This window comes from Aquarana catesbeiana, linkage group LG01, assembly GCF_042186555.1.
Source record: "Aquarana catesbeiana isolate 2022-GZ linkage group LG01, ASM4218655v1, whole genome shotgun sequence".
In the NCBI taxonomy this organism is placed as follows: Eukaryota; Metazoa; Chordata; class Amphibia; order Anura; family Ranidae; genus Aquarana; species Aquarana catesbeiana.
In genome coordinates, this window is record NC_133324.1 from 737584973 (window position 1) to 737603415 (window position 18443).

The following is an 18443-nucleotide window of genomic DNA, read 5'->3' on the forward strand; positions in this document are numbered from 1 at the left end:
CGACCAAGTCTACCCCTCAGCCATCTACTTCGGGTGAACTTCGGAGGAGATTCCAGCTATCTCTCCTCGGCTCCCCGGAGCTAAAGATGGCGGCACGTACAGGACATACAGTAGACAGGAGATGAACAGCTCCCCGCCACTACAGAGAGACACACAAGCGTCAGACAGCTATGCCGGCTTCCCCACAGACCTCCGCTCTACATTTGGAGAACCTTCACAGCCCTCAGGTCAGTCTCCTGGAGCAGACACAGAGCTCCGTGCCCTGTTACAGGCACTTCCAACTAAAAATGATATTGCAGCTCTTATAGCTACAGTAGAGGCTGCACACCGCAAAGAAATGAAAGCAGTGAGGGCGGATGTCAGCGCTCTGGCTGTGAGAATAGAATCAGCAGAGAGTTCCTTGTCAGTACTAGAACGCCAAATGTCAGCTATGGAGGAAAACCAGAATATGCAGGCAGAAGCGTTACAAGAACAACAGCCACGCTTAGAAGAAATGGAGGACCGGAGTCGCAGAAACAATTTGCGCCTCCGGGGACTCCCAGAGGCCACAGGACCGGAAGATTTAGCTGATACAGCGATCGCCATTTTTCGCAGCCTCCCAGGTATTGAGCTGCCCGATCGTATTGTCATTGACAGAATACACCGTGCACTGGGCCCTAAACCCACTGATCCCCTAAGACCAAGAGATGTCATTTGTAGGGTACATCACTACGTGCATAAAGAACAGATCTTACGTAAGGCCTGGGAAGTGGAGGATCCCGAACTAGATGGTGCCATAATCAAAATCTTTCCGGATTTATTACGCGCTACCCTACAGAGGCGTGCAATTCTGAAGCTGCTACTAGACCTCGCCAGAAGAAAGGGAGCTACATACCGTTGGGGGTACCCACTGTCGGTAACGTTTAGGAAGGATCAGAGGAGTTTCACCCTGCGCAATCCAGAAGCGCTACCTGCCTTATTTACTTTCTTGGACACTGACCCTATTGACATCCCGAACTGGCTGGGACATCTCCCGCGAACACAAGGTCGTCCAACTTCCTCAGGAATGGGAAGTAATCTCCCACCAAGGCAACAACGGAACCGACGTCGACCCAGGGAATCCTCTCAGGAAGACACACGTGAGTCCTGAATCATAAATTTACTTGCACCATAGCTATTCATGAAGGAATGCTGTTTTGGAATTCTTGTTCCCCTTTGTTTGAGGTAGACTGTTCCCTCTACCCAAGAGTTAATCCTACCATGCCATAACTGTGGTAAAGTGAACAATTCTTTTATCTCTGTTGGAACGAAGAACAGCGGAATCTGCTCCTGGTTATTTCTGTTATTGCCAGGGATGCACTAAAGTAGTTTGCTTGCTGTGGATGGAGCCCACTACTTGAAATAGCCCACTACCTGTTGCAGGAAGCACAAAGTCATGTGACACCAAATTTAGTGTATGGAACTTATATGACGACAGACCTGGACAGTTCCATGTTACCTGAAAGGATTTATCCCATCAACGTATAAGTTTGCCTGTCATACAAGCTCAAATAGGTGACTTGAACCAGTATGCGAACACAGAAGCAGACACCTCAGGATAACAGAGAATCTGTGAGACACTAGCACTATGGGACCTGATGCGTGTGGTGACCTGCAGAGCCAGTTTTTAATGGCTAAGGGGGTGATCTTTCTGGCTACTGGTTAGTGGAGTCAAGGAATGCTCTACCAGCAGATGTCACACATCATGCTAGATGTCGCAGAAGAATCAAGAGTCAGGTTGTATAATAAAGTCCAATAAGTTTTGATGTGTTAAGACGATAGTTATGTTGAGTTATAGCTCCAGGTTCCTTCTGCAATACGGTTAGGCAGATTTGGGCAGAGTTACCGAATAACTTAGATGCTTGCAGTGTACTGATCCAAAGGATGAGTTCAGCCATTAATTAAGAAGACTCACAATGTTTACTTACCTAGTCATAATCAATCCTGTTGGGTTGATCAGCTGACTGGTTTGACTGGTCTTACCTTGAAAAAATGCATAGTTAATACTTTAATGATTTTTTTCTAGATAAGCTGGGGTGGGGGGGCGGGGGGGGAGACGGGAGTCTCACCTTTTCGAGCCTTGTCTTTCCTCTCTCCCAACTAGAGTAGCATATCCTCCTGGGGTGCAATTTGTGCCTTTTGGGGGACATATGCAAACTACGTGCCCTATTTTGGGGTTTTGAAACGGGCAAGGCACTAGGCCTGGTCTGTATCTTCTTTGTGTACTGATACTCATTTCTTTTCTTTCTATTCTTACTTCTCTTCCTCCTTTCACGCTTCACCTGCCCCTCAGTCTTCCCTTCCTCCTCCACTCCCTCCCCCTATCCCATTGTAAGATGGCGGTTAGCAAAATTAAAGTAATGTCCCTAAATGCGAAAGGTCTTAACATACCAGAGAAGAGACGCATGTTGTTAGATGACTTAAAGCGAACTAATACGGATATCGCTTTTATCCAAGAGACACACTTTAAGACCAATAAATTACCATACCTACAAAATAGACACTTCCCAGCATCCTATCACTCCATGAACCCAGACTCTATTTTTTTTTTACTCTACTTCTATTTTAGTCTCGAGTAAGACCCATTGACAATTACAAGACTCAAAAATAGACCCAACTGGGAGATATGTATTTTTTAAAGGCCTAATTGGTACGACTAAAGTAACACTAGCAACTGTATATGCCCCTAATGAACAACAGGCCAAATTCTTGAAAGAGACTTTGGAGAAGCTAAATGACTTTAGGGATGGTCAATTGATACTGGGAGGGGATTTAAATACACCTCTAATCCCATCAGCAGACACATCGTCAGGTAAATCTTCGATCCCACCAAACCAGCTGAAAAAGATAGCCCAAACACTACATAAATCTCAGCTTATTGATGTCTGGCGCTTACAACATTCAGGAGAACGAGACTTTACATTCTATTCAAATGTACACCAGTCATACACTAGGATTGATTACTTTCCGATCCCCCATACGCAGCTACATGCTGTGGAACAAACTTCTATAGGAAACAGGACATGGTCGGACCATACACCGATGTTCTTGAACTATCGTTTATCAGAGACTTTCTCTCCGAAACACCGCTTTCGGCGTCTAAATGAAAGCCTGCTAAAAAACCCGGAAATACTGACAGAAGTAACGAAGGCAGTTAATTTATACTTTCAAGAAAATGACCAACCAGACTGTGATCCGGGAATATTATGGGAAGCTCACAAAGTGGTACTTAGGGGAATTCTCATATCTCACGGGGCCCGTATCAAAAGAGAGAGAAACAGACAACTATCCCAATTGCTACTCGAACTAGCCACCCTAGAAGCCAGACACAAACATGCCCTTGTAGTGACCTGAGACAGAATTGACGACCGTTCGGTGGAAAATAACAGACCTCTTACAATACAAGGCGAAAGCAGCCAAACAGATATGTCGTAAACAGACGTATGAATCGGGGAACAAGTGTGGGAAACTCTTAGCCAAAATGGTCAGACAACAGAAATCAGCGACTTACATCCCGCACATCTCCACCTCTAAAGGCACAAGAGCAACCTTCCCCACACAAATCACTGAAGAGTTCAGACAGTTTTACTCTAGATCATACAACCTACCACAGGCAACCTCTTCCATAAATGAAATAGAAAACTACATCACGTCTTCCCAAATGACATCTCTCCCTCAGGAGATTAGAGATGACCTAGAATCTCTTATAACTTTGACGGAATTACAAACAGCCATTAAAAAGATGAAACCAGGTAAAGCCCCAGGCCCCGATGGCTACACTTTGCAATACTATAAAACACTTTTCCCTACACTAGGACCCCGTATGGTCACGTTGTTTAGCAAAAGCTTTACCCTCTCCTATTTTGTTAGAGAAACCCTGGGGGCCAATATTTCGGTAATTCATAAGGAGGGGAAGGATCCAGCGGCTTGCGGTAGCTACAGACCCATCTCACTCTTAAACCTCGATCTCAAGCTGTTCACTAAAATTTTGGCAACTCGACTGGCGCATCACCTCCAACAGCTTATCCACCTAGACCAAGTTGGATTTATTCCATCTAGGGAGGCTAGAGATGGCACTATAAAAAGGTGCTAAATCTAATCCATATCACCAGATCCAGAGGAATACCTGGTGTCTTCCTTAATACCGACGCGGAAAAAGCGTTTGATAGGGTGAGTTGGCAATACATGTTCGCAGTGCTCAGACATATAGGTTTGGGGGGGGGGGGGGTGATGCTCAGCCGAATAGCCGGTATATATTCCAATCCCACAGCGCAGGTGAAGGCAAATGGAGTCCTGTGGGATCCCTTTCCAATAATGAATGGGACAAGACAGGGGTGCCCCCTCTCCCCTCTTCTTTTTGCCCTCTCCCTGGAACCCTTCCTCTCCAGTTTAAGATTAAATCCCGACATACAAGGAGTTTTGGTAGAACCCATGCAACATAAGATTTCTGCCTATGCAGATGACTTACTCTTCTCCCTGACCAACCCGGGGGTGTCCCTACCCAACCTCTTAAAGGAATATGAAACTTATGGGAAAATGTCAAACTTAAAAATTAACTTTACCAAATCCGAAGCGATGGGAATCTCAATACCGACCAATGCCCTCTGAAGCTTGCAGTCGAGCTTTAGATTTAGATGGACTAACTCAGCCTTGACCTACCTAGGTACGAAAATACCGTCAGATCTGTCCCTACTATTTACCAACAATTTCCCCCCCTTACTAGATAAGATCAAAAAATTAATGGATAACTGGGATACTGGGTTACATTCGTGGTTTGGGAGGTGTAACTTAATCAAGATGAGTATATTACCCAAATTTTTATATTTATTCCAAACCTTACCCATTAAGATACCCACCACATACTTTAAACGAGTGCAAAATCTCTTGCAATTTATCTGGGCACATAAAAAAACGCGCATCCTGAGATCAGTTATTCCTACCAAAACATTATGGAGGTGTTGCACTTCCGGATATAAAGAAATATTATCTGGCAGCTCACTTGGGCAGAGTAGTCGATTGGAATAGACATAAGGAAACTAAATTATGGGCACAAATAGAGCAACATCAAACCAAAATACCTTTACGGACAGCAATGTGGTGTTGGGACCTCCTTCCGGTGGAGTTGAGATCTCACCCCCTCATAGGCAACACTATTAAGCAAGGACAACATGCCACGTTACAGGCTTCTTTAACGACTAAAGAGTCTCCCCTGACCCCGATTCTGGGGAACCCCAAATTTCCCTCGGGACTCACACCTGGACAATTCCAATCATTAAAGAGCTCTAATTGTACTAGGGCTTCACATTTTGTGATCCAAGACAAATGGCCCTCCATTTCAGAATTAGTAGACTCGACGGGTCCGTTTAATCTGCCTTTTTGGAGTGCGGTACAAATACACCATTTTCTTCAGACAATTCCAAACCCTAAATCTTACTCTAGACCTTTGACTACGTTTGAAGAAATTTGCGTAGACGCAGAACCATTACCACAGGTCCTATCTAAGATGTATACCTTGTTAAACACACCCCCACAACTGCCTAACTTGCCATGCATTACTAAATGGGAAACTGACCTTCAACGCTCTTTTACGACAGTACAGAAGCAGAAAATGATTGCCCTCTCCCTTAAATCCTCAATATGTACTAAACTGCAGGAACCAAACTATAAGATCCTGACTAGGTGGTATTTAACACCCAGTCGCCTGCACTTGATGTTTCCCAATATGTCAAATATTTGCTGGAGGTGTCGCAAAGAGGTGGGAACGATACTTCACATGTTCTGGTCCTGTTCTAAATTGACAGATTTCTGGTCCAAGGTCTGCTCTATCTCCCAAAAGTTCACAGACTTTCAGATTCCAAATGACCCAGCATTTTTCCTACTCCATATATCCTCCATACCACTTAAAACATATAAAAAGTCCATTCTACGTCATTTAATAAATGCAGCCAAAGCCTGCATCCCCATGCTCTGGAAACAGCAAACCCCGCCGACCACCTCAATGTGGTTACAGAAAGTAGAAGACATTAACAAGATGGGAGACCTCATATTGACAGCTCAAAACAGACAAGCAAGTTATACAAAAACTTGGACATTGTGGAATATGTTTAAATATTCTGAGGAAGGGAAAGCACTTTTCGGTAATCCAGACCATTAAAGAATCACATAACATCTCCGAAATAAAAGATCTATTTAAATATAGGTTTCCGCCAATACTCCCCCCCCCCCCCCCCATCCCATCCCATAATATCCCTTAATACGTTCCCCTATTTCCTTCCACACCTCCCCTTCCATACCCTCTCACTCCTATCTATTTTTTTTTCCTCTTTCTTATCTACTACTAACTTCTCTACTTTTCTGCCTTCCTTTTGGGTAGCTACCTTCTGATTAAAATAAATGAATATCTAAGAAAGACTTGGAATTCAGCTAGAAAACCTACTTAGAAGACTCCTACATGTCTTCACAGGAAAATATACCTTTTAGTAGCAATCACATGTTAACGGATTGGATCTACTAAGTCTTTCTATTTATATATATATATGTTATCTTATGTAATGCTATACTGTCGGGAGGCAGCGACCCCCTTGAACTGTTATATACCGCTCTGGTATGTTCGGGGCTTTGCCCCTTCTTTCTTTTATAAAAAAATCAATAAAAATTATATTTGCAAAAAAAAAAAAAAAATGTATTAGGTGATTTTGTTGTACTCTTAATATGTATGGCACTAAAACTTGATGAGACTAGTCTTGAATATGTATTTCAAACTAATTAACTTTTAAAATAAATTGAATAAAATGAATAGATTATTAGAATGTGATTATATATGTGAACTAGCACCCTAAAAGTCCCAGAATTAGCAGATTATTTGAATAGCAACTTCGTTCTTTTTTCAAACTTTGTGCATATTCAATAGTATGCCCATGTAAAACTTACCAATACAAATAGGGCTTTGCTGTGTCAACGTTTATATTGTTTATTGGATCCATTCTTAGCCATGTGTGAAATGTGAAGCCATTCTGGTATGGCCATTTAGCAATTGGTGGTAAGGCAATGGCCTAAACATAAAAATGCAGATTTAGATTAGATTACGTTCTATTTTACAACAATTGAACTGCAAGAAATCAAAAAAATACATTGTCAACTATTTTCTCTTAGTTTTAAAGTAAATCTGTAACCTGGCTATGGATACTGAAATGTTTAAACATCCTTTAAAAGAAACAGATGACCTTCAAAACAATATCTCGCTGACCACCCCATAGCTGCAATCTCTGTAGAGCAATTTATCCTCAAAAGATAACAGTAGAAACACAAGCGTTGTTCAAGTCATTTTCTCAGTAGTTCAGCTCCCTCTCCCAGAAGTGACTAGGCAGTCTTCAAGCCTTTAAACATGTAAATGTGTATACAAAGAAGGGCTCTAGGAAGACGGAACGTGATAAGCTGAGCCGCGGAGAAAAGGATGTGAATGACTTCAGCGCTCTTCTGTGAACTTTGAGAAATAATTGCCCCACAGTGCCCGCAGGTACAGAGGTCATTGGAGGCTTGTTGTAAAGTTTCTTTACTACTGGTAAGTACCCAAGCAAGATGCGTGGGGAAATTAGGAATTAATAGGAAACGAGCAATTTTGCATGCGTTCGTGCAATGCATGGTGTGAACAAAGCCTAAATTAAAAGTGCTACATAGAGCAGTATTTAACAAGTTTGATACTTTAAGTAACACACCTGTAATAAAAAAAAAAAATACAGCATAATGACGTAGTACTTACTGCAGCACTCTTTCCAGGAAAGTTGAAAAAGGCATCAGGACCATATTTCTGAGGCATGTGCTTTAACACTGACAAAAGCTTTACTGCATGTGGAGGCTATGGCAGATGGAAAAAAAAAAAAAAAGAGCAAATCAACAAAAGGAATATTTTGGTCCAGAAGAATTGTACTTGCACTTCCAGTGTAAAACTAACCTATGAAAAATACCCAATTCCTTTAAAAAGTGTAGCTAAGTCAACAGCATAGTCTTACAGAAAGCAGTATGAATGCTAGAGCAATTTAGCAGATTTCCCTGCACCTGAACACATTGTTTGCTTTAAAACAGAGAATGGTAAGCTAAGCAAATGGCTTGAGAATGTAAGAAACAAAGCGGACCTTTCAGTAACTTTACACATCTGCATGAATATATTTCTGACCATTCAAAAAATACAGAAAAAGTATCAAATTTCCAAACAAACTTCACCTTATATTAAAATGCAGCCCATGAGCTCCTGCCATGAGACATGAAACCCTTGGATTCTTCCAGAGGTTGCCATGGGCTCCTTCGAGCAGTGGTTAATTAAAATCCCATCTGATGATGCGTTCACAATGCCAGGTGCATTGCCACTTGGCAGAGCCAGTAGCAGGACAACCTTTTTTTTTAGTTGACTGTAAGGATGGCAATTCGTTTGCTCCAATATAAGGAGCATTTTCCTAACGACCACTGATGGACTAACCTTAGCAGGGGTTTCCCGACACCCGATATTTTTTTTTAAAGTTCCTCTGGGGTTAAAAGGTTGGAAGAAGTGAACTTAGACTGGGATAGTGCCATCAGTTTGACGTGGGCTGCAGGAAGCCTCCTCTTCCCCAGCCATTAAACTGCAACACTGTAATAATTCATAAGGTGAAAGTCTGCAGCAAAGGCTAATCTGTGATGCTGCAGCTGTGAGAGCTGTACAAACTATATGTAGCCTCAACTACATAAAGTGCTGTGTTCTGGCAGTGGGATGGGAACTACCCATCCAGCACCTAAAACAAAAAAATGCTCTTACAACAGGCCATTTATGTACCTCCTAAACCTGGCTAAAAACTTCCAGAGACACCACCCTTGTCCTGTTTTTTTGCTAGAATGTTACCAAGATGCTATTAAGTGTTACTGCTTGCCCCACCATCACAGGAACAAACTTTGTTTGATTCTGAGCTCAGTGCTGCTGCGAAAAAGGAGATGGTGAACCAGAGGCGTAACTAGAATCTTCAGGGCCCTGGTGCAAGAAACAATGAAGGGCCCCCTGACTTTCGGCCTGGATCATTCCCTCCGAGTCCAGAGCCCTTCCCACTGATCCCATGACCCTTTACGATCCTACAGTGGATCCCTTTTACATATTGTGCAGTCTTGGGCCCTGCCATGGTGGCAGAAGGCCAGGGGCAAGTGTGACCTTTGCAACCCTGGTAGTTCCACCAGTGGGATTATTACCATTAAATTAATATATATTATATATATATATATATATATATATATATATATATATATATATATATATATATATATATATATATATATATATATATATATATTTATTTATTTTTTATTTAATTTCTGATGGGAGGGAGGCAGTGGAGGGCAGTATGGGGGGACAGCATGATGGGAGGGGGGGGGGACAGCATGATGGGGGGGGGCAGTATAAGGGGACAGCATGACCGAAGGGGGGCAGTATAGGAGGGAGCAGCATGACAGTTAGCAGCACACCTGGAACACTATACTTGCTTTGCAGTGACAGTTTGTTGCTTAACAGGAGCAGCCTCGGGGCAAGGAGCATTTCTCCTACTGTTGTGGCAGAAGAATTAGCCTTGAGGCAAGAAGCAGGAGCCGGAGCCGGCAGTCACAGGTACAGATGACTGCTTGCCTCTACACTCTGAATGCAGCTAGCACCCAGCTGGATAGGAGAACCGCTCCTGCAACCGCTGAAAGCCATGCAGGAGCCAGGAGGAGAATAGGATGCAGCTAGTACCAGGCTGGAAAGGAGGGGCGGCATATAGGAGAACCAGAGTGTAGAATCAAGAGGCAAGCAGTCATCCATACCTAGTACTGTCAGCTCCGCTTCCCGGCTCCTCCCCGACTCAATCTCTGGCTCATACAAGTGTAGACAAACCTGACAGGGAAGCACCATGGGGCCCCCCCTACAGCCCGGGGCCAGGTTGTGATCACGACTCATGCGCTCCCTATATTTACGCCCCGTGGTGAACCATGCATCTTTGGAGGTTTGACAACTTGCTGTTGTGATGATGCAGTCAGTAAGGACTGTGAGTGTCCAAGACATCCTAGCAACAAGGCTGGACAGGGGGATGCCATCTCTGGAAGTATTTTAGCCTGGCTTCAGGTAAATGACCTACATCCATAGTAATGGCATTAATTTAAACTTTAGTCAAAGCTGCACAGTTTGTTTTTACCAACAGGCACCTATAACCTGCACTGGTAGTTTTCTGGTAAAGGCGAAGTAACCCTTATGTTCTGAGCGACATCTAACATTAGCATTCACATGACGGATAACTATTGCACCGCTTTTTCTGTCCTCTACCACAAAACACAATGTCATTATTATTATTATAATAATACAGGAGTTATAAGCACCAAACGTTTACGTAGCGCTTTACAACTTGAGGGTAGACAGTACAAATACAATTACAGAATCCAAGTTGCATGAGGTCCAGTGAAGTTGAAGTTTCCACAGTCAGTGATGATTTAGGGAGCCATGTCATCTGCTGGTGTTGGTCCACTGTGTTTTATCAAGTCCAAAGTCAGTGCAGCCCTCTACCAGGAAATCTAAAGCACTTCATGTTTCCCTCTGCTGACCAGCTTTATGGAGATGCTGATTTCATTTTCCAGCAGGACTTGGCACCTGCCCACACTGCCAAAAGTACTAATAACTGGTTTAACGATCATGGTATCACTGTGGCTTGATTGGCCAGCAAACACGCCTGACCTAAATCCTATAGAGAATCTGTGGGGTATTATCAAGAGGAAGATGAGACACCAGACCCTATCAAAGCAACCTGGGCTTCCATAACACCTCAGCAATGCCACAGGCCGATTGCATGCCATGCTGCATTGATGCAGTAATTCATGCAAAAAGAAGTCCTGACCAAGTTTTGAGCGCATACTATACTGTACATGGACACACTTTTCAGTGAGCCAACATTTCTGTATTAACCACTTCAATACCAGGCACTTCCCCCCTTACTGCCCAGAACAATTTTTAGCTTTCAGCGCTGTCACACTTTGAACGTCAAATTGTGTGGTCATACAAGACTGTACCCAAAATTACATTTTTATCATTTTCTTCCCACAAATAGAGCTTTCTTTTGGTGGTATTTGATCACCTCTGCGGTTTTTAATTTTTGCGATATGAAACGAAAAAAGACCGACAATTTAAAAATAAACAAACACACACTGATGGGCACTACTGACGGCACTGATGAGGAGCTACTGACAGGCATTACTGATGGGGCACTGATTGCCACTGTTGTGGGCACCAACAGGCATTTTTAGAGGTGGACAGGCTGGCAGCTGATGGGCACCTTTTGATCTTTGATGGGGGCTGTGCTGATTATCAGCACATCTCCTCCCCCCCCCCCCCCGGCTGCTGTCAATCACATCCAATGATGCGGGTGGCAGGGGGCTGGGCCGAGTCCAGCATTCGTGTCTGTGGACACAAATGCTGGACTCGGTAGCATACCCGCAAGTTAACTCCCCCAGGAGAGCGATTTTCCTAGGGGATTTATCTGATGCGAGGAGGAGCCACAAGAGCTGCCGAGGGACCCCAGAAGAGGATGATCGGGGCCACTCTGTGCAAAACGAGATGCACAGTGGAGGCAAGAAAAACAAGCCTTACAAAATCACTTTAACCCCTTAGGTTCCACTGAAAGCATAACAAGCATGCTTTACTGTATATAAAGACTGATTTTTACTGTTGTGGGTTTAGTGACACTTTAAAACTACTTTTCCATCAGAAGCCATTTTCTTAAGAAAATCAAACGACATACTAGGAGAATATCAATTTCCACCTACGCTGATGTACTGCGAGTGTCTGTCAGGCTAGCCAATTTTCTTGTACAATTTTCCTTTTAGATTTACTAAAGCCACATATTATGAGATCAAATCTAAACACTTTCAATTTGTAAGCAGTCAGGGAGGCCCTTGCACTACATAGTTGAAGGTAAATCTAAAGAAAACTGAATAAGAAAATTAAGCTTAAAGCGGGGGTTCACCCACACCGCCAAAAAAAAAAAAAAATATTAAAAGCCAGCAGCTACAAATACTGCAGCTGCTGACTTTTAATACATGCCCACTCACCTGTCCCAGGGTCCAGCGATGTCGGCAGGTGACGCCGAGAACCCGCTCGGTTCTCGGCAGCTGCCGCCGCCATCCTAGGTGAGGGAATCAGGAAGTGAAGCGTTGCGGCTTCACTTCCCGGTTCCCTACTGCGCATGCGCGAGTCGCACTGCGCGTCCCTAGTGGTCCCCGCTCTCTCCTGGGAGCTGTGTGTTCCCAGCAGACAGCGCGGTCGGGACGGGAAGAGGAATAGACTCCCATGGGAGTCTATGCCGGAAGTGGGTGCAAATACCTGTCTTAGACAGGTATCTGCACCCCCCTCCTCCCTGAAAGGTGCCAAATGTGACACCGGAGGGGGGGAGGGTTCCGAAAAGCGGAAGTTCCATTTTTGTGTGGAACTCCGCTTTAAGACTGTTGTAGGGGTATCTCTTAGGGCTTCAAATGACAAAACTGCTATATCTAAAAATTTGTTGAATTTTTTGATGCAAAACAATAAAATATAAAATTAAAAAAGCAAAATAAAAGTGCCTGCTTACCCATTGTCCCTTGTCTCCTTGGAGCCTACTAAAAAACAATTTTAATTCACGGACAGTAAGACTATAGCTTGCCAAAACCCCCAACATGTCCACCAACAGATCTGAAATGAAGGAAAATACAGTACAGTCAACATAATGTAACACAAGCAATAAAATAGACAAGCTTAAAACATAGAAGCACATCAAACACAAAATCATTAAACCAGGCTAAATAAGGCTTGTGATTAGAAATTTACTGCCATCTTTCCAATTTATATCTGAGCTGAAGTGCAATTTCTCATAACAAAATGCCAAAATGAACATTATTCAAAGTGCTTAACATCTAGATACTAGGGAATTTGCATAGGAGGCCTTAGGAGGTAAACCATAAAAGGAAAATGAAAAGATGGACAATAGGACCAGGATTTGTTTCAGTCTTCCAAGTCCATAGATACCAAAAGGTCACGCTCCCAATTCACTACAGGAAGGAAGGAAGGAAGGTATTTAGCAGGGGTCTCGAAACTACAGACCAGGGGCCAGACGTGGCCCTTTGCCAGCTTTTATCTGGCCCTTGGGGCACCATTTTATTCACTGACACCAATGAAGGGTCATAATTCCTCCCAATGATGCCAATGATAAACTCCTGGTGGCCACAGTCTGCCCTCCACCCCCTAAAGTCTGAAGAACAGTACACGGGCCCTTTGGTTAGAAAGTTTGGAGACCCCTGGAATATAGTATCCAAATAAGCCTAGGAGATCCCAGCATGTGCAGGCAAAGGTGTTCAAAAGCAGTTTTGGTACAGTGCCTTGAAAAAGTATTCATACCCCTTTAAAATTTTCCACATTTTGTCATGTTACAAACAAAAAATTTAAATGTATTTTATTTTTTATGTAATAGACCAACACAAAGTGGCACATAATTGTGAAGTGGAAGGAAAATGAATGGTTTTCAATTTTTTTTTTAAAAGTAAGTAAGTAAGTATCTGAAAAATGTGGCGTGCATTTGTATTCAGCTTCCTTTACTCTGATACCCCTAACTAAAATCAAGTGGAACCAATTGCATTCAGAAGTCACCTAATAAATAGAGTCCACCTGTGTGTAATTTAATTCCAGTATAAATACAGCTGTTCTGTGAAGCCCTCAGAGGTTTGTTAGAGAACTTTAGTGAACAAACAGTATCACGAGGGCCAAAGTTACACACCAGGCAGGTCAGAGATAAAGTTGTGGAGAAGTTTAAAGCAGGGTTAGGTTATAAAAAAATATCCCAAGCTTTGAACATCTCACAAAGCACTGTTTAATCCACCATGCGAAAATGGAAAGAGTATAGCACAACTGCAAACCTACCAAGACATGGCCGTCCACTTAAACTGACAGGCTGGGCAAGGGGAGCATTAAACAGAGAAGCAGCCAAGAGGCCCATGGTAACTCTGGAGGAGCTGCAAAGATCCACAGCTCAGGTGGGAGAATCTGTCCACAGGACAACTATTAGTCGTGCACGCCACAAATCTGGCCTTTATGGAAGAGTGGCAAGAAGAAAACTATTGTTGAAAGAAAGCCAAAGGAAGTCCGGTTTGCAAGAAGCAATGTGGGGGACACAGCAAACATGTGGAAGAAGGTGCTCTGGTCAGATGAGATCAAAATTGAATTTTTTGGCCTAAAATCAAAAGGCTATGTGTGGGGGAAAACCCAAACACTGCACATCACCCTGAACACACCAGGGACAGGGAAGCTGGTCAGAGTTGATGGGAAGATGGATGGATCAAAATACAGGGCAATCTTAGAAGAAAACCTGGTAGAGTCTCCAAAATACTTGACTGGGGTAGGGATTTACCTTCAAGCAGGACAACCCCCCTAAACATACAGCCAGAGCTACATTGGAATGGTTTAGGTCAAAGCATGTTCATGTATTAGAATGGCTCAAAGTCCAGACCTAAAACCAATTGAGAACCTGTGGCAAGACTTGAAAATTGAAAAATAGATCAAGCTCTGTCAGATTGTATGGAAAGCATCTGTGAACAGCAAAGAAGAATGGGCAAAAATGTCACTTTCAAGATGTGCAAAGCTAGTAGAGACATACCCAAATAACTTGCAGCTGTAAATGCAGCGAAAAGGTGGTTCTACAAAGTATTGACTCAGGGGGTCTGAATACAAATGCACGCCACACTTTTCACATTTGTAAAAAATGTTGAAAACCATTAATTATTTTCCTTCCACTTCACAATTGTGTGTCACTTTGTGTTGGTCTATTACATAAAATACATCTACTTTTTTGGTTGCAACATGACAAAATGTGGAAAATTTCAAGGGGTATGAAAATTTTTTAAAAAGGCACTGTATAAGGAAAGTCCCCCGATTTACATAAGGCCATCATCTAGTGTTGTAAGTAATGAAACAATTCAAGGTTTGGAGCATCATGGTGTTCCTAAATAGAGACCCATGTAGGAAAGGAACGCAAGGTAAAGAAATTGTGTATATATATGGGTGAAACCAGGGTTGCACCGATACCAGTATCGGTGCCGATACCGAGAATTTGCCCGTGTACAAGTACAAGTAATGCTCCGATGCTTAATCTGATACCTGGACAGTCAGGGGTAAAAGGTGCGGCGCTGGGAGGAGTTACAAGCACCGATCTCCCTATATAGATTTCAATAAAGCAGCTGACAGCCACTTTGCCTCCTCCCCCTCCTGGGGCTTTCAGACGCTTTATTGAAACCTATACAGGGAGATCGGTGCTTGCAACTCCTCCCCAGAGCTGCACCGATCACCCGACTATCCCCCATATCCTCCTCGGGTCCCCTTCCGCGCTCGATCTGTCAGGATGGAGAGAGGAGGAAGGAGCCAATAAGTCTGTCATTTACCGGCTCCTTCCTTTTCCAAAATGCACAGAGTCAGAGATCACTGACTGTCCACTCATAACTGTCACTGAGCATTGTAAACGGCGTTTACGAATCTGCTTCAGTTTATGAATGAATAATATGAAATATCTGTCCTCAGTCCCTATCTCAAAAGGGAGAAGCCAGGGGTCTGTTAACACCCCTGATATCTCACCAAAGCCACCCCCCCAACAGAGCCAATTAAAAAAAAAAAAAAAAAAAAAAAAAAAAAAGTCCCAGACCCTTAAGCTGGCCATACATAACTCCGTTTTTTTTTAGCCATCTGGGTGAAGGAAAAAAATAAATAAATAATTGAACCGATTCTCCCATCCACACATTCAATGTGGATTAAGGAATCATCCCAATGCATCATTGCATTCTGGCAGCAGGACTCCCCTGTTACCAGAATACAATGATCAGCGTTGCAGCTGAAAGCCTGCAAAGTACTAATGGAATGGAAAATGTCCAGCAGGACCGTCCGTTCATGAGAAGAAGTCGATCAACTTCTAATGAACATTAATGACCACTACTGGATTAAACCGCTAAACCCAAAAGGGGAAGCTCCACTTATCTGCCCTCCTCCCCCCTCCGTTGCCACATTTGGAACCTTTTGGGGAGGGGGGGGTTTGACAGGTAGCCGCTCCCACTTCAGGAAGTTCGCCCCCCCTCCTCCTTCCCTGCAGCCGGCCCAATCAGAAAGTGCAGCGCTCTTCGCGCATGTGCAGTAGGGAACCGGCTGTGAAGCCGCATGGCTTCACTGCTGGTTTCCCTCAGGAGAGATAGTAGCGCCAGCACCCAATAGAAAAAAAAAAAAAATCGGGTGAAAAATCGACTCGGGTGAGGGCATTGCTGGATTCCTGGACAGGTAAGGGTCCTACTATTAAAAGTCAGCAGTTACAGTATTAGGGCAAATACAAATGAAAATTATTAAATAAACCTGGTTTTCATTGCATACCTTATTTTAGACCCAGAGTTGTCATCACTAGATCTCTGTGCCTCTATTCAATGCAGGCAGATCATGGTTGGTGGGATGGTGGGAGAGGCTAGTCAAGTGCTGTACATAGCTTCTTAAAAAAAAAAAAAAAAAACACAGCACCCTACCTCAGTACGCCTCTCAAGAGCCCTGCGACCTGATGAATGCAGTGGGCTGGTTCTTGGGAGGAATTATGCACAAATCGAAAAGCCTTCATGAGTGGATGTCAGTCTGAGGGAGTGGGCATTCCTAGGCAGACTGCATTTGAATGCAGAAAAAAAAGAAAAGGCCCAAGGCTAAGCCTCCACAATTCAACATAGTGAAATTCAATGAATGCTAAAGGAAGTCCCAAGACACTAAAGGTGGAAAGAGCTAGATAATGCTGGATGTCCCCTAGCCAGGAAATCAGGTTTATTTAAAAAGTGAGACAGAAAAAAAAATATCCAGAAGAACTCATTTCACAAAAGTTATAAATTGATTTGCATTTGACCCCTTCGCAAAACATGACTTAGTACTTTGGTGACAAAACCCTTGTTGGCAATCCAAGAGGTCAGACATTTCTTGTAGTTGGCCACCAGGTTTGCACACATCTCAGGAGGGATTTTGTCCCACTCATCTTTGCAGATCCTCTCCAAGTCATTAAGGTTTCACCTCTCCAACCTTCAGCTTCCTCCACATATATAGGATTGTGTGGCTAGGCCACTCCAGGACCTTAACGTGCTTCTTTTTGAGCCACAACTTTGTTGCCTTGGCCATGTGTTTTGGGTCATTGTCATGCTGAAATACCCATCCATGAACCTTCTTTAATGCCCTGGCTGAGGGAAGGAGGTCCTCACCCAAGATTTGAAGGTACATGGCCAGTCCATCACCCTTTGATGCAGTGAAGTTGTCCTGTCCCCCTAGCAGAAACCCCCCCCAAAAGCATAATGTTTCCAACTCTGTGTTTGACGGCGGGGATGGTGTTCCTGGGGTCATAGGCAGCACTCCTCCTCCTCCAAACACTGGCCTGTACATGTGCTTTGAGCAAGGGGACCTTGGGGGCGCTGTAGGATTTCAGTCCTGCCTTGAGATCATTGGCAAGATTGTCCCATGTAGTTCTGGGCTGTCTCCTCACCATTCTCATGATCATTGGAACTCCATGAGCTGAGATCTTGCATGGAGACCCAGACCAAGGGAGATTGACAGTTATTTTGTATTTCTTCCATTTGTGAATAATCGCACCAACTGTTGTCACGCTCTCACCAAGCTGCTTGGCGATGGTCTTGTAGCCAATTCCAGCCTTGTGTATGTCCACAATCTTGTCCCTGACATCCTTGGACAGCTCTTTGGTCTTGGAAATGGTGGAGAGATTGTTATCTGATTGATTGCTTCTGTGGACAGGTGTCTTTTATACAGGTAACAAGCTGAGATTAGGAGCACTCCCTTTAAGAGAGTGCTCCAAATCTCAGCTCACTACCTGTATAGAAGACACCTGGGAGCCAGAAATCTTGCTGATTGATAGGGGTTCAAAAACTTATTTCACTCATTAAAATGAAAATCAAGTTATAACTTTTTTGAAATGCATTTTTCTGGATATATTTGTTGGCATTCTGTCTGTTAAAATAAACCTACCATTAAAATTATAGACTGATCATTTCTTTGTCAGTGGGCAAACGTACAAAATCAGCAGGGGCTAAAATACTTTTTTACCTCACTGTATCTGACCTGCTGCAGCTTCAAATTCACACTGCGAGAAGCTCACAGTGTGCAGGGAAAAAAATAGGGGTAAGCAATTTCAGTACAGCAGAAGAGCCTGTACAACTTTGTAAGGCTAGAGTTCAGCTTTTATATTTTACCATTGTTGCCAAAAAAAAAAAAAAATCAGCATCATCAAATGTGCTCTTTACAAAAGGGAGCCTGCAGTTCAGCTCTAAGATAATCAAGCGACCACATACAATACACATATAGTGCATCTGCAAAATATTCATAGTGCTTCACTTTTTCCACATTTTGTTATGTT

General features: G+C 43.3%; 1 protein-coding gene across 1 annotated transcript in view; it reads right to left on the reverse strand.

The window, feature by feature from the left end:
- The window catches only part of LRBA (LPS responsive beige-like anchor protein), a 1038582-nt gene that overhangs the window by 955096 nt on the left and 65043 nt on the right, over positions 1-18443 (reverse strand). Inside the window, exons 3-5 of the mRNA XM_073604899.1 lie at positions 12621-12721; positions 7778-7873; positions 6949-7070 (exon numbers count right to left, since the gene is read on the reverse strand). Of these exons, the coding sequence (XP_073461000.1) occupies positions 6949-7070; positions 7778-7873; positions 12621-12721 (319 nt within the window). The remainder of the gene's footprint in view (positions 1-6948; positions 7071-7777; positions 7874-12620; positions 12722-18443) is intronic.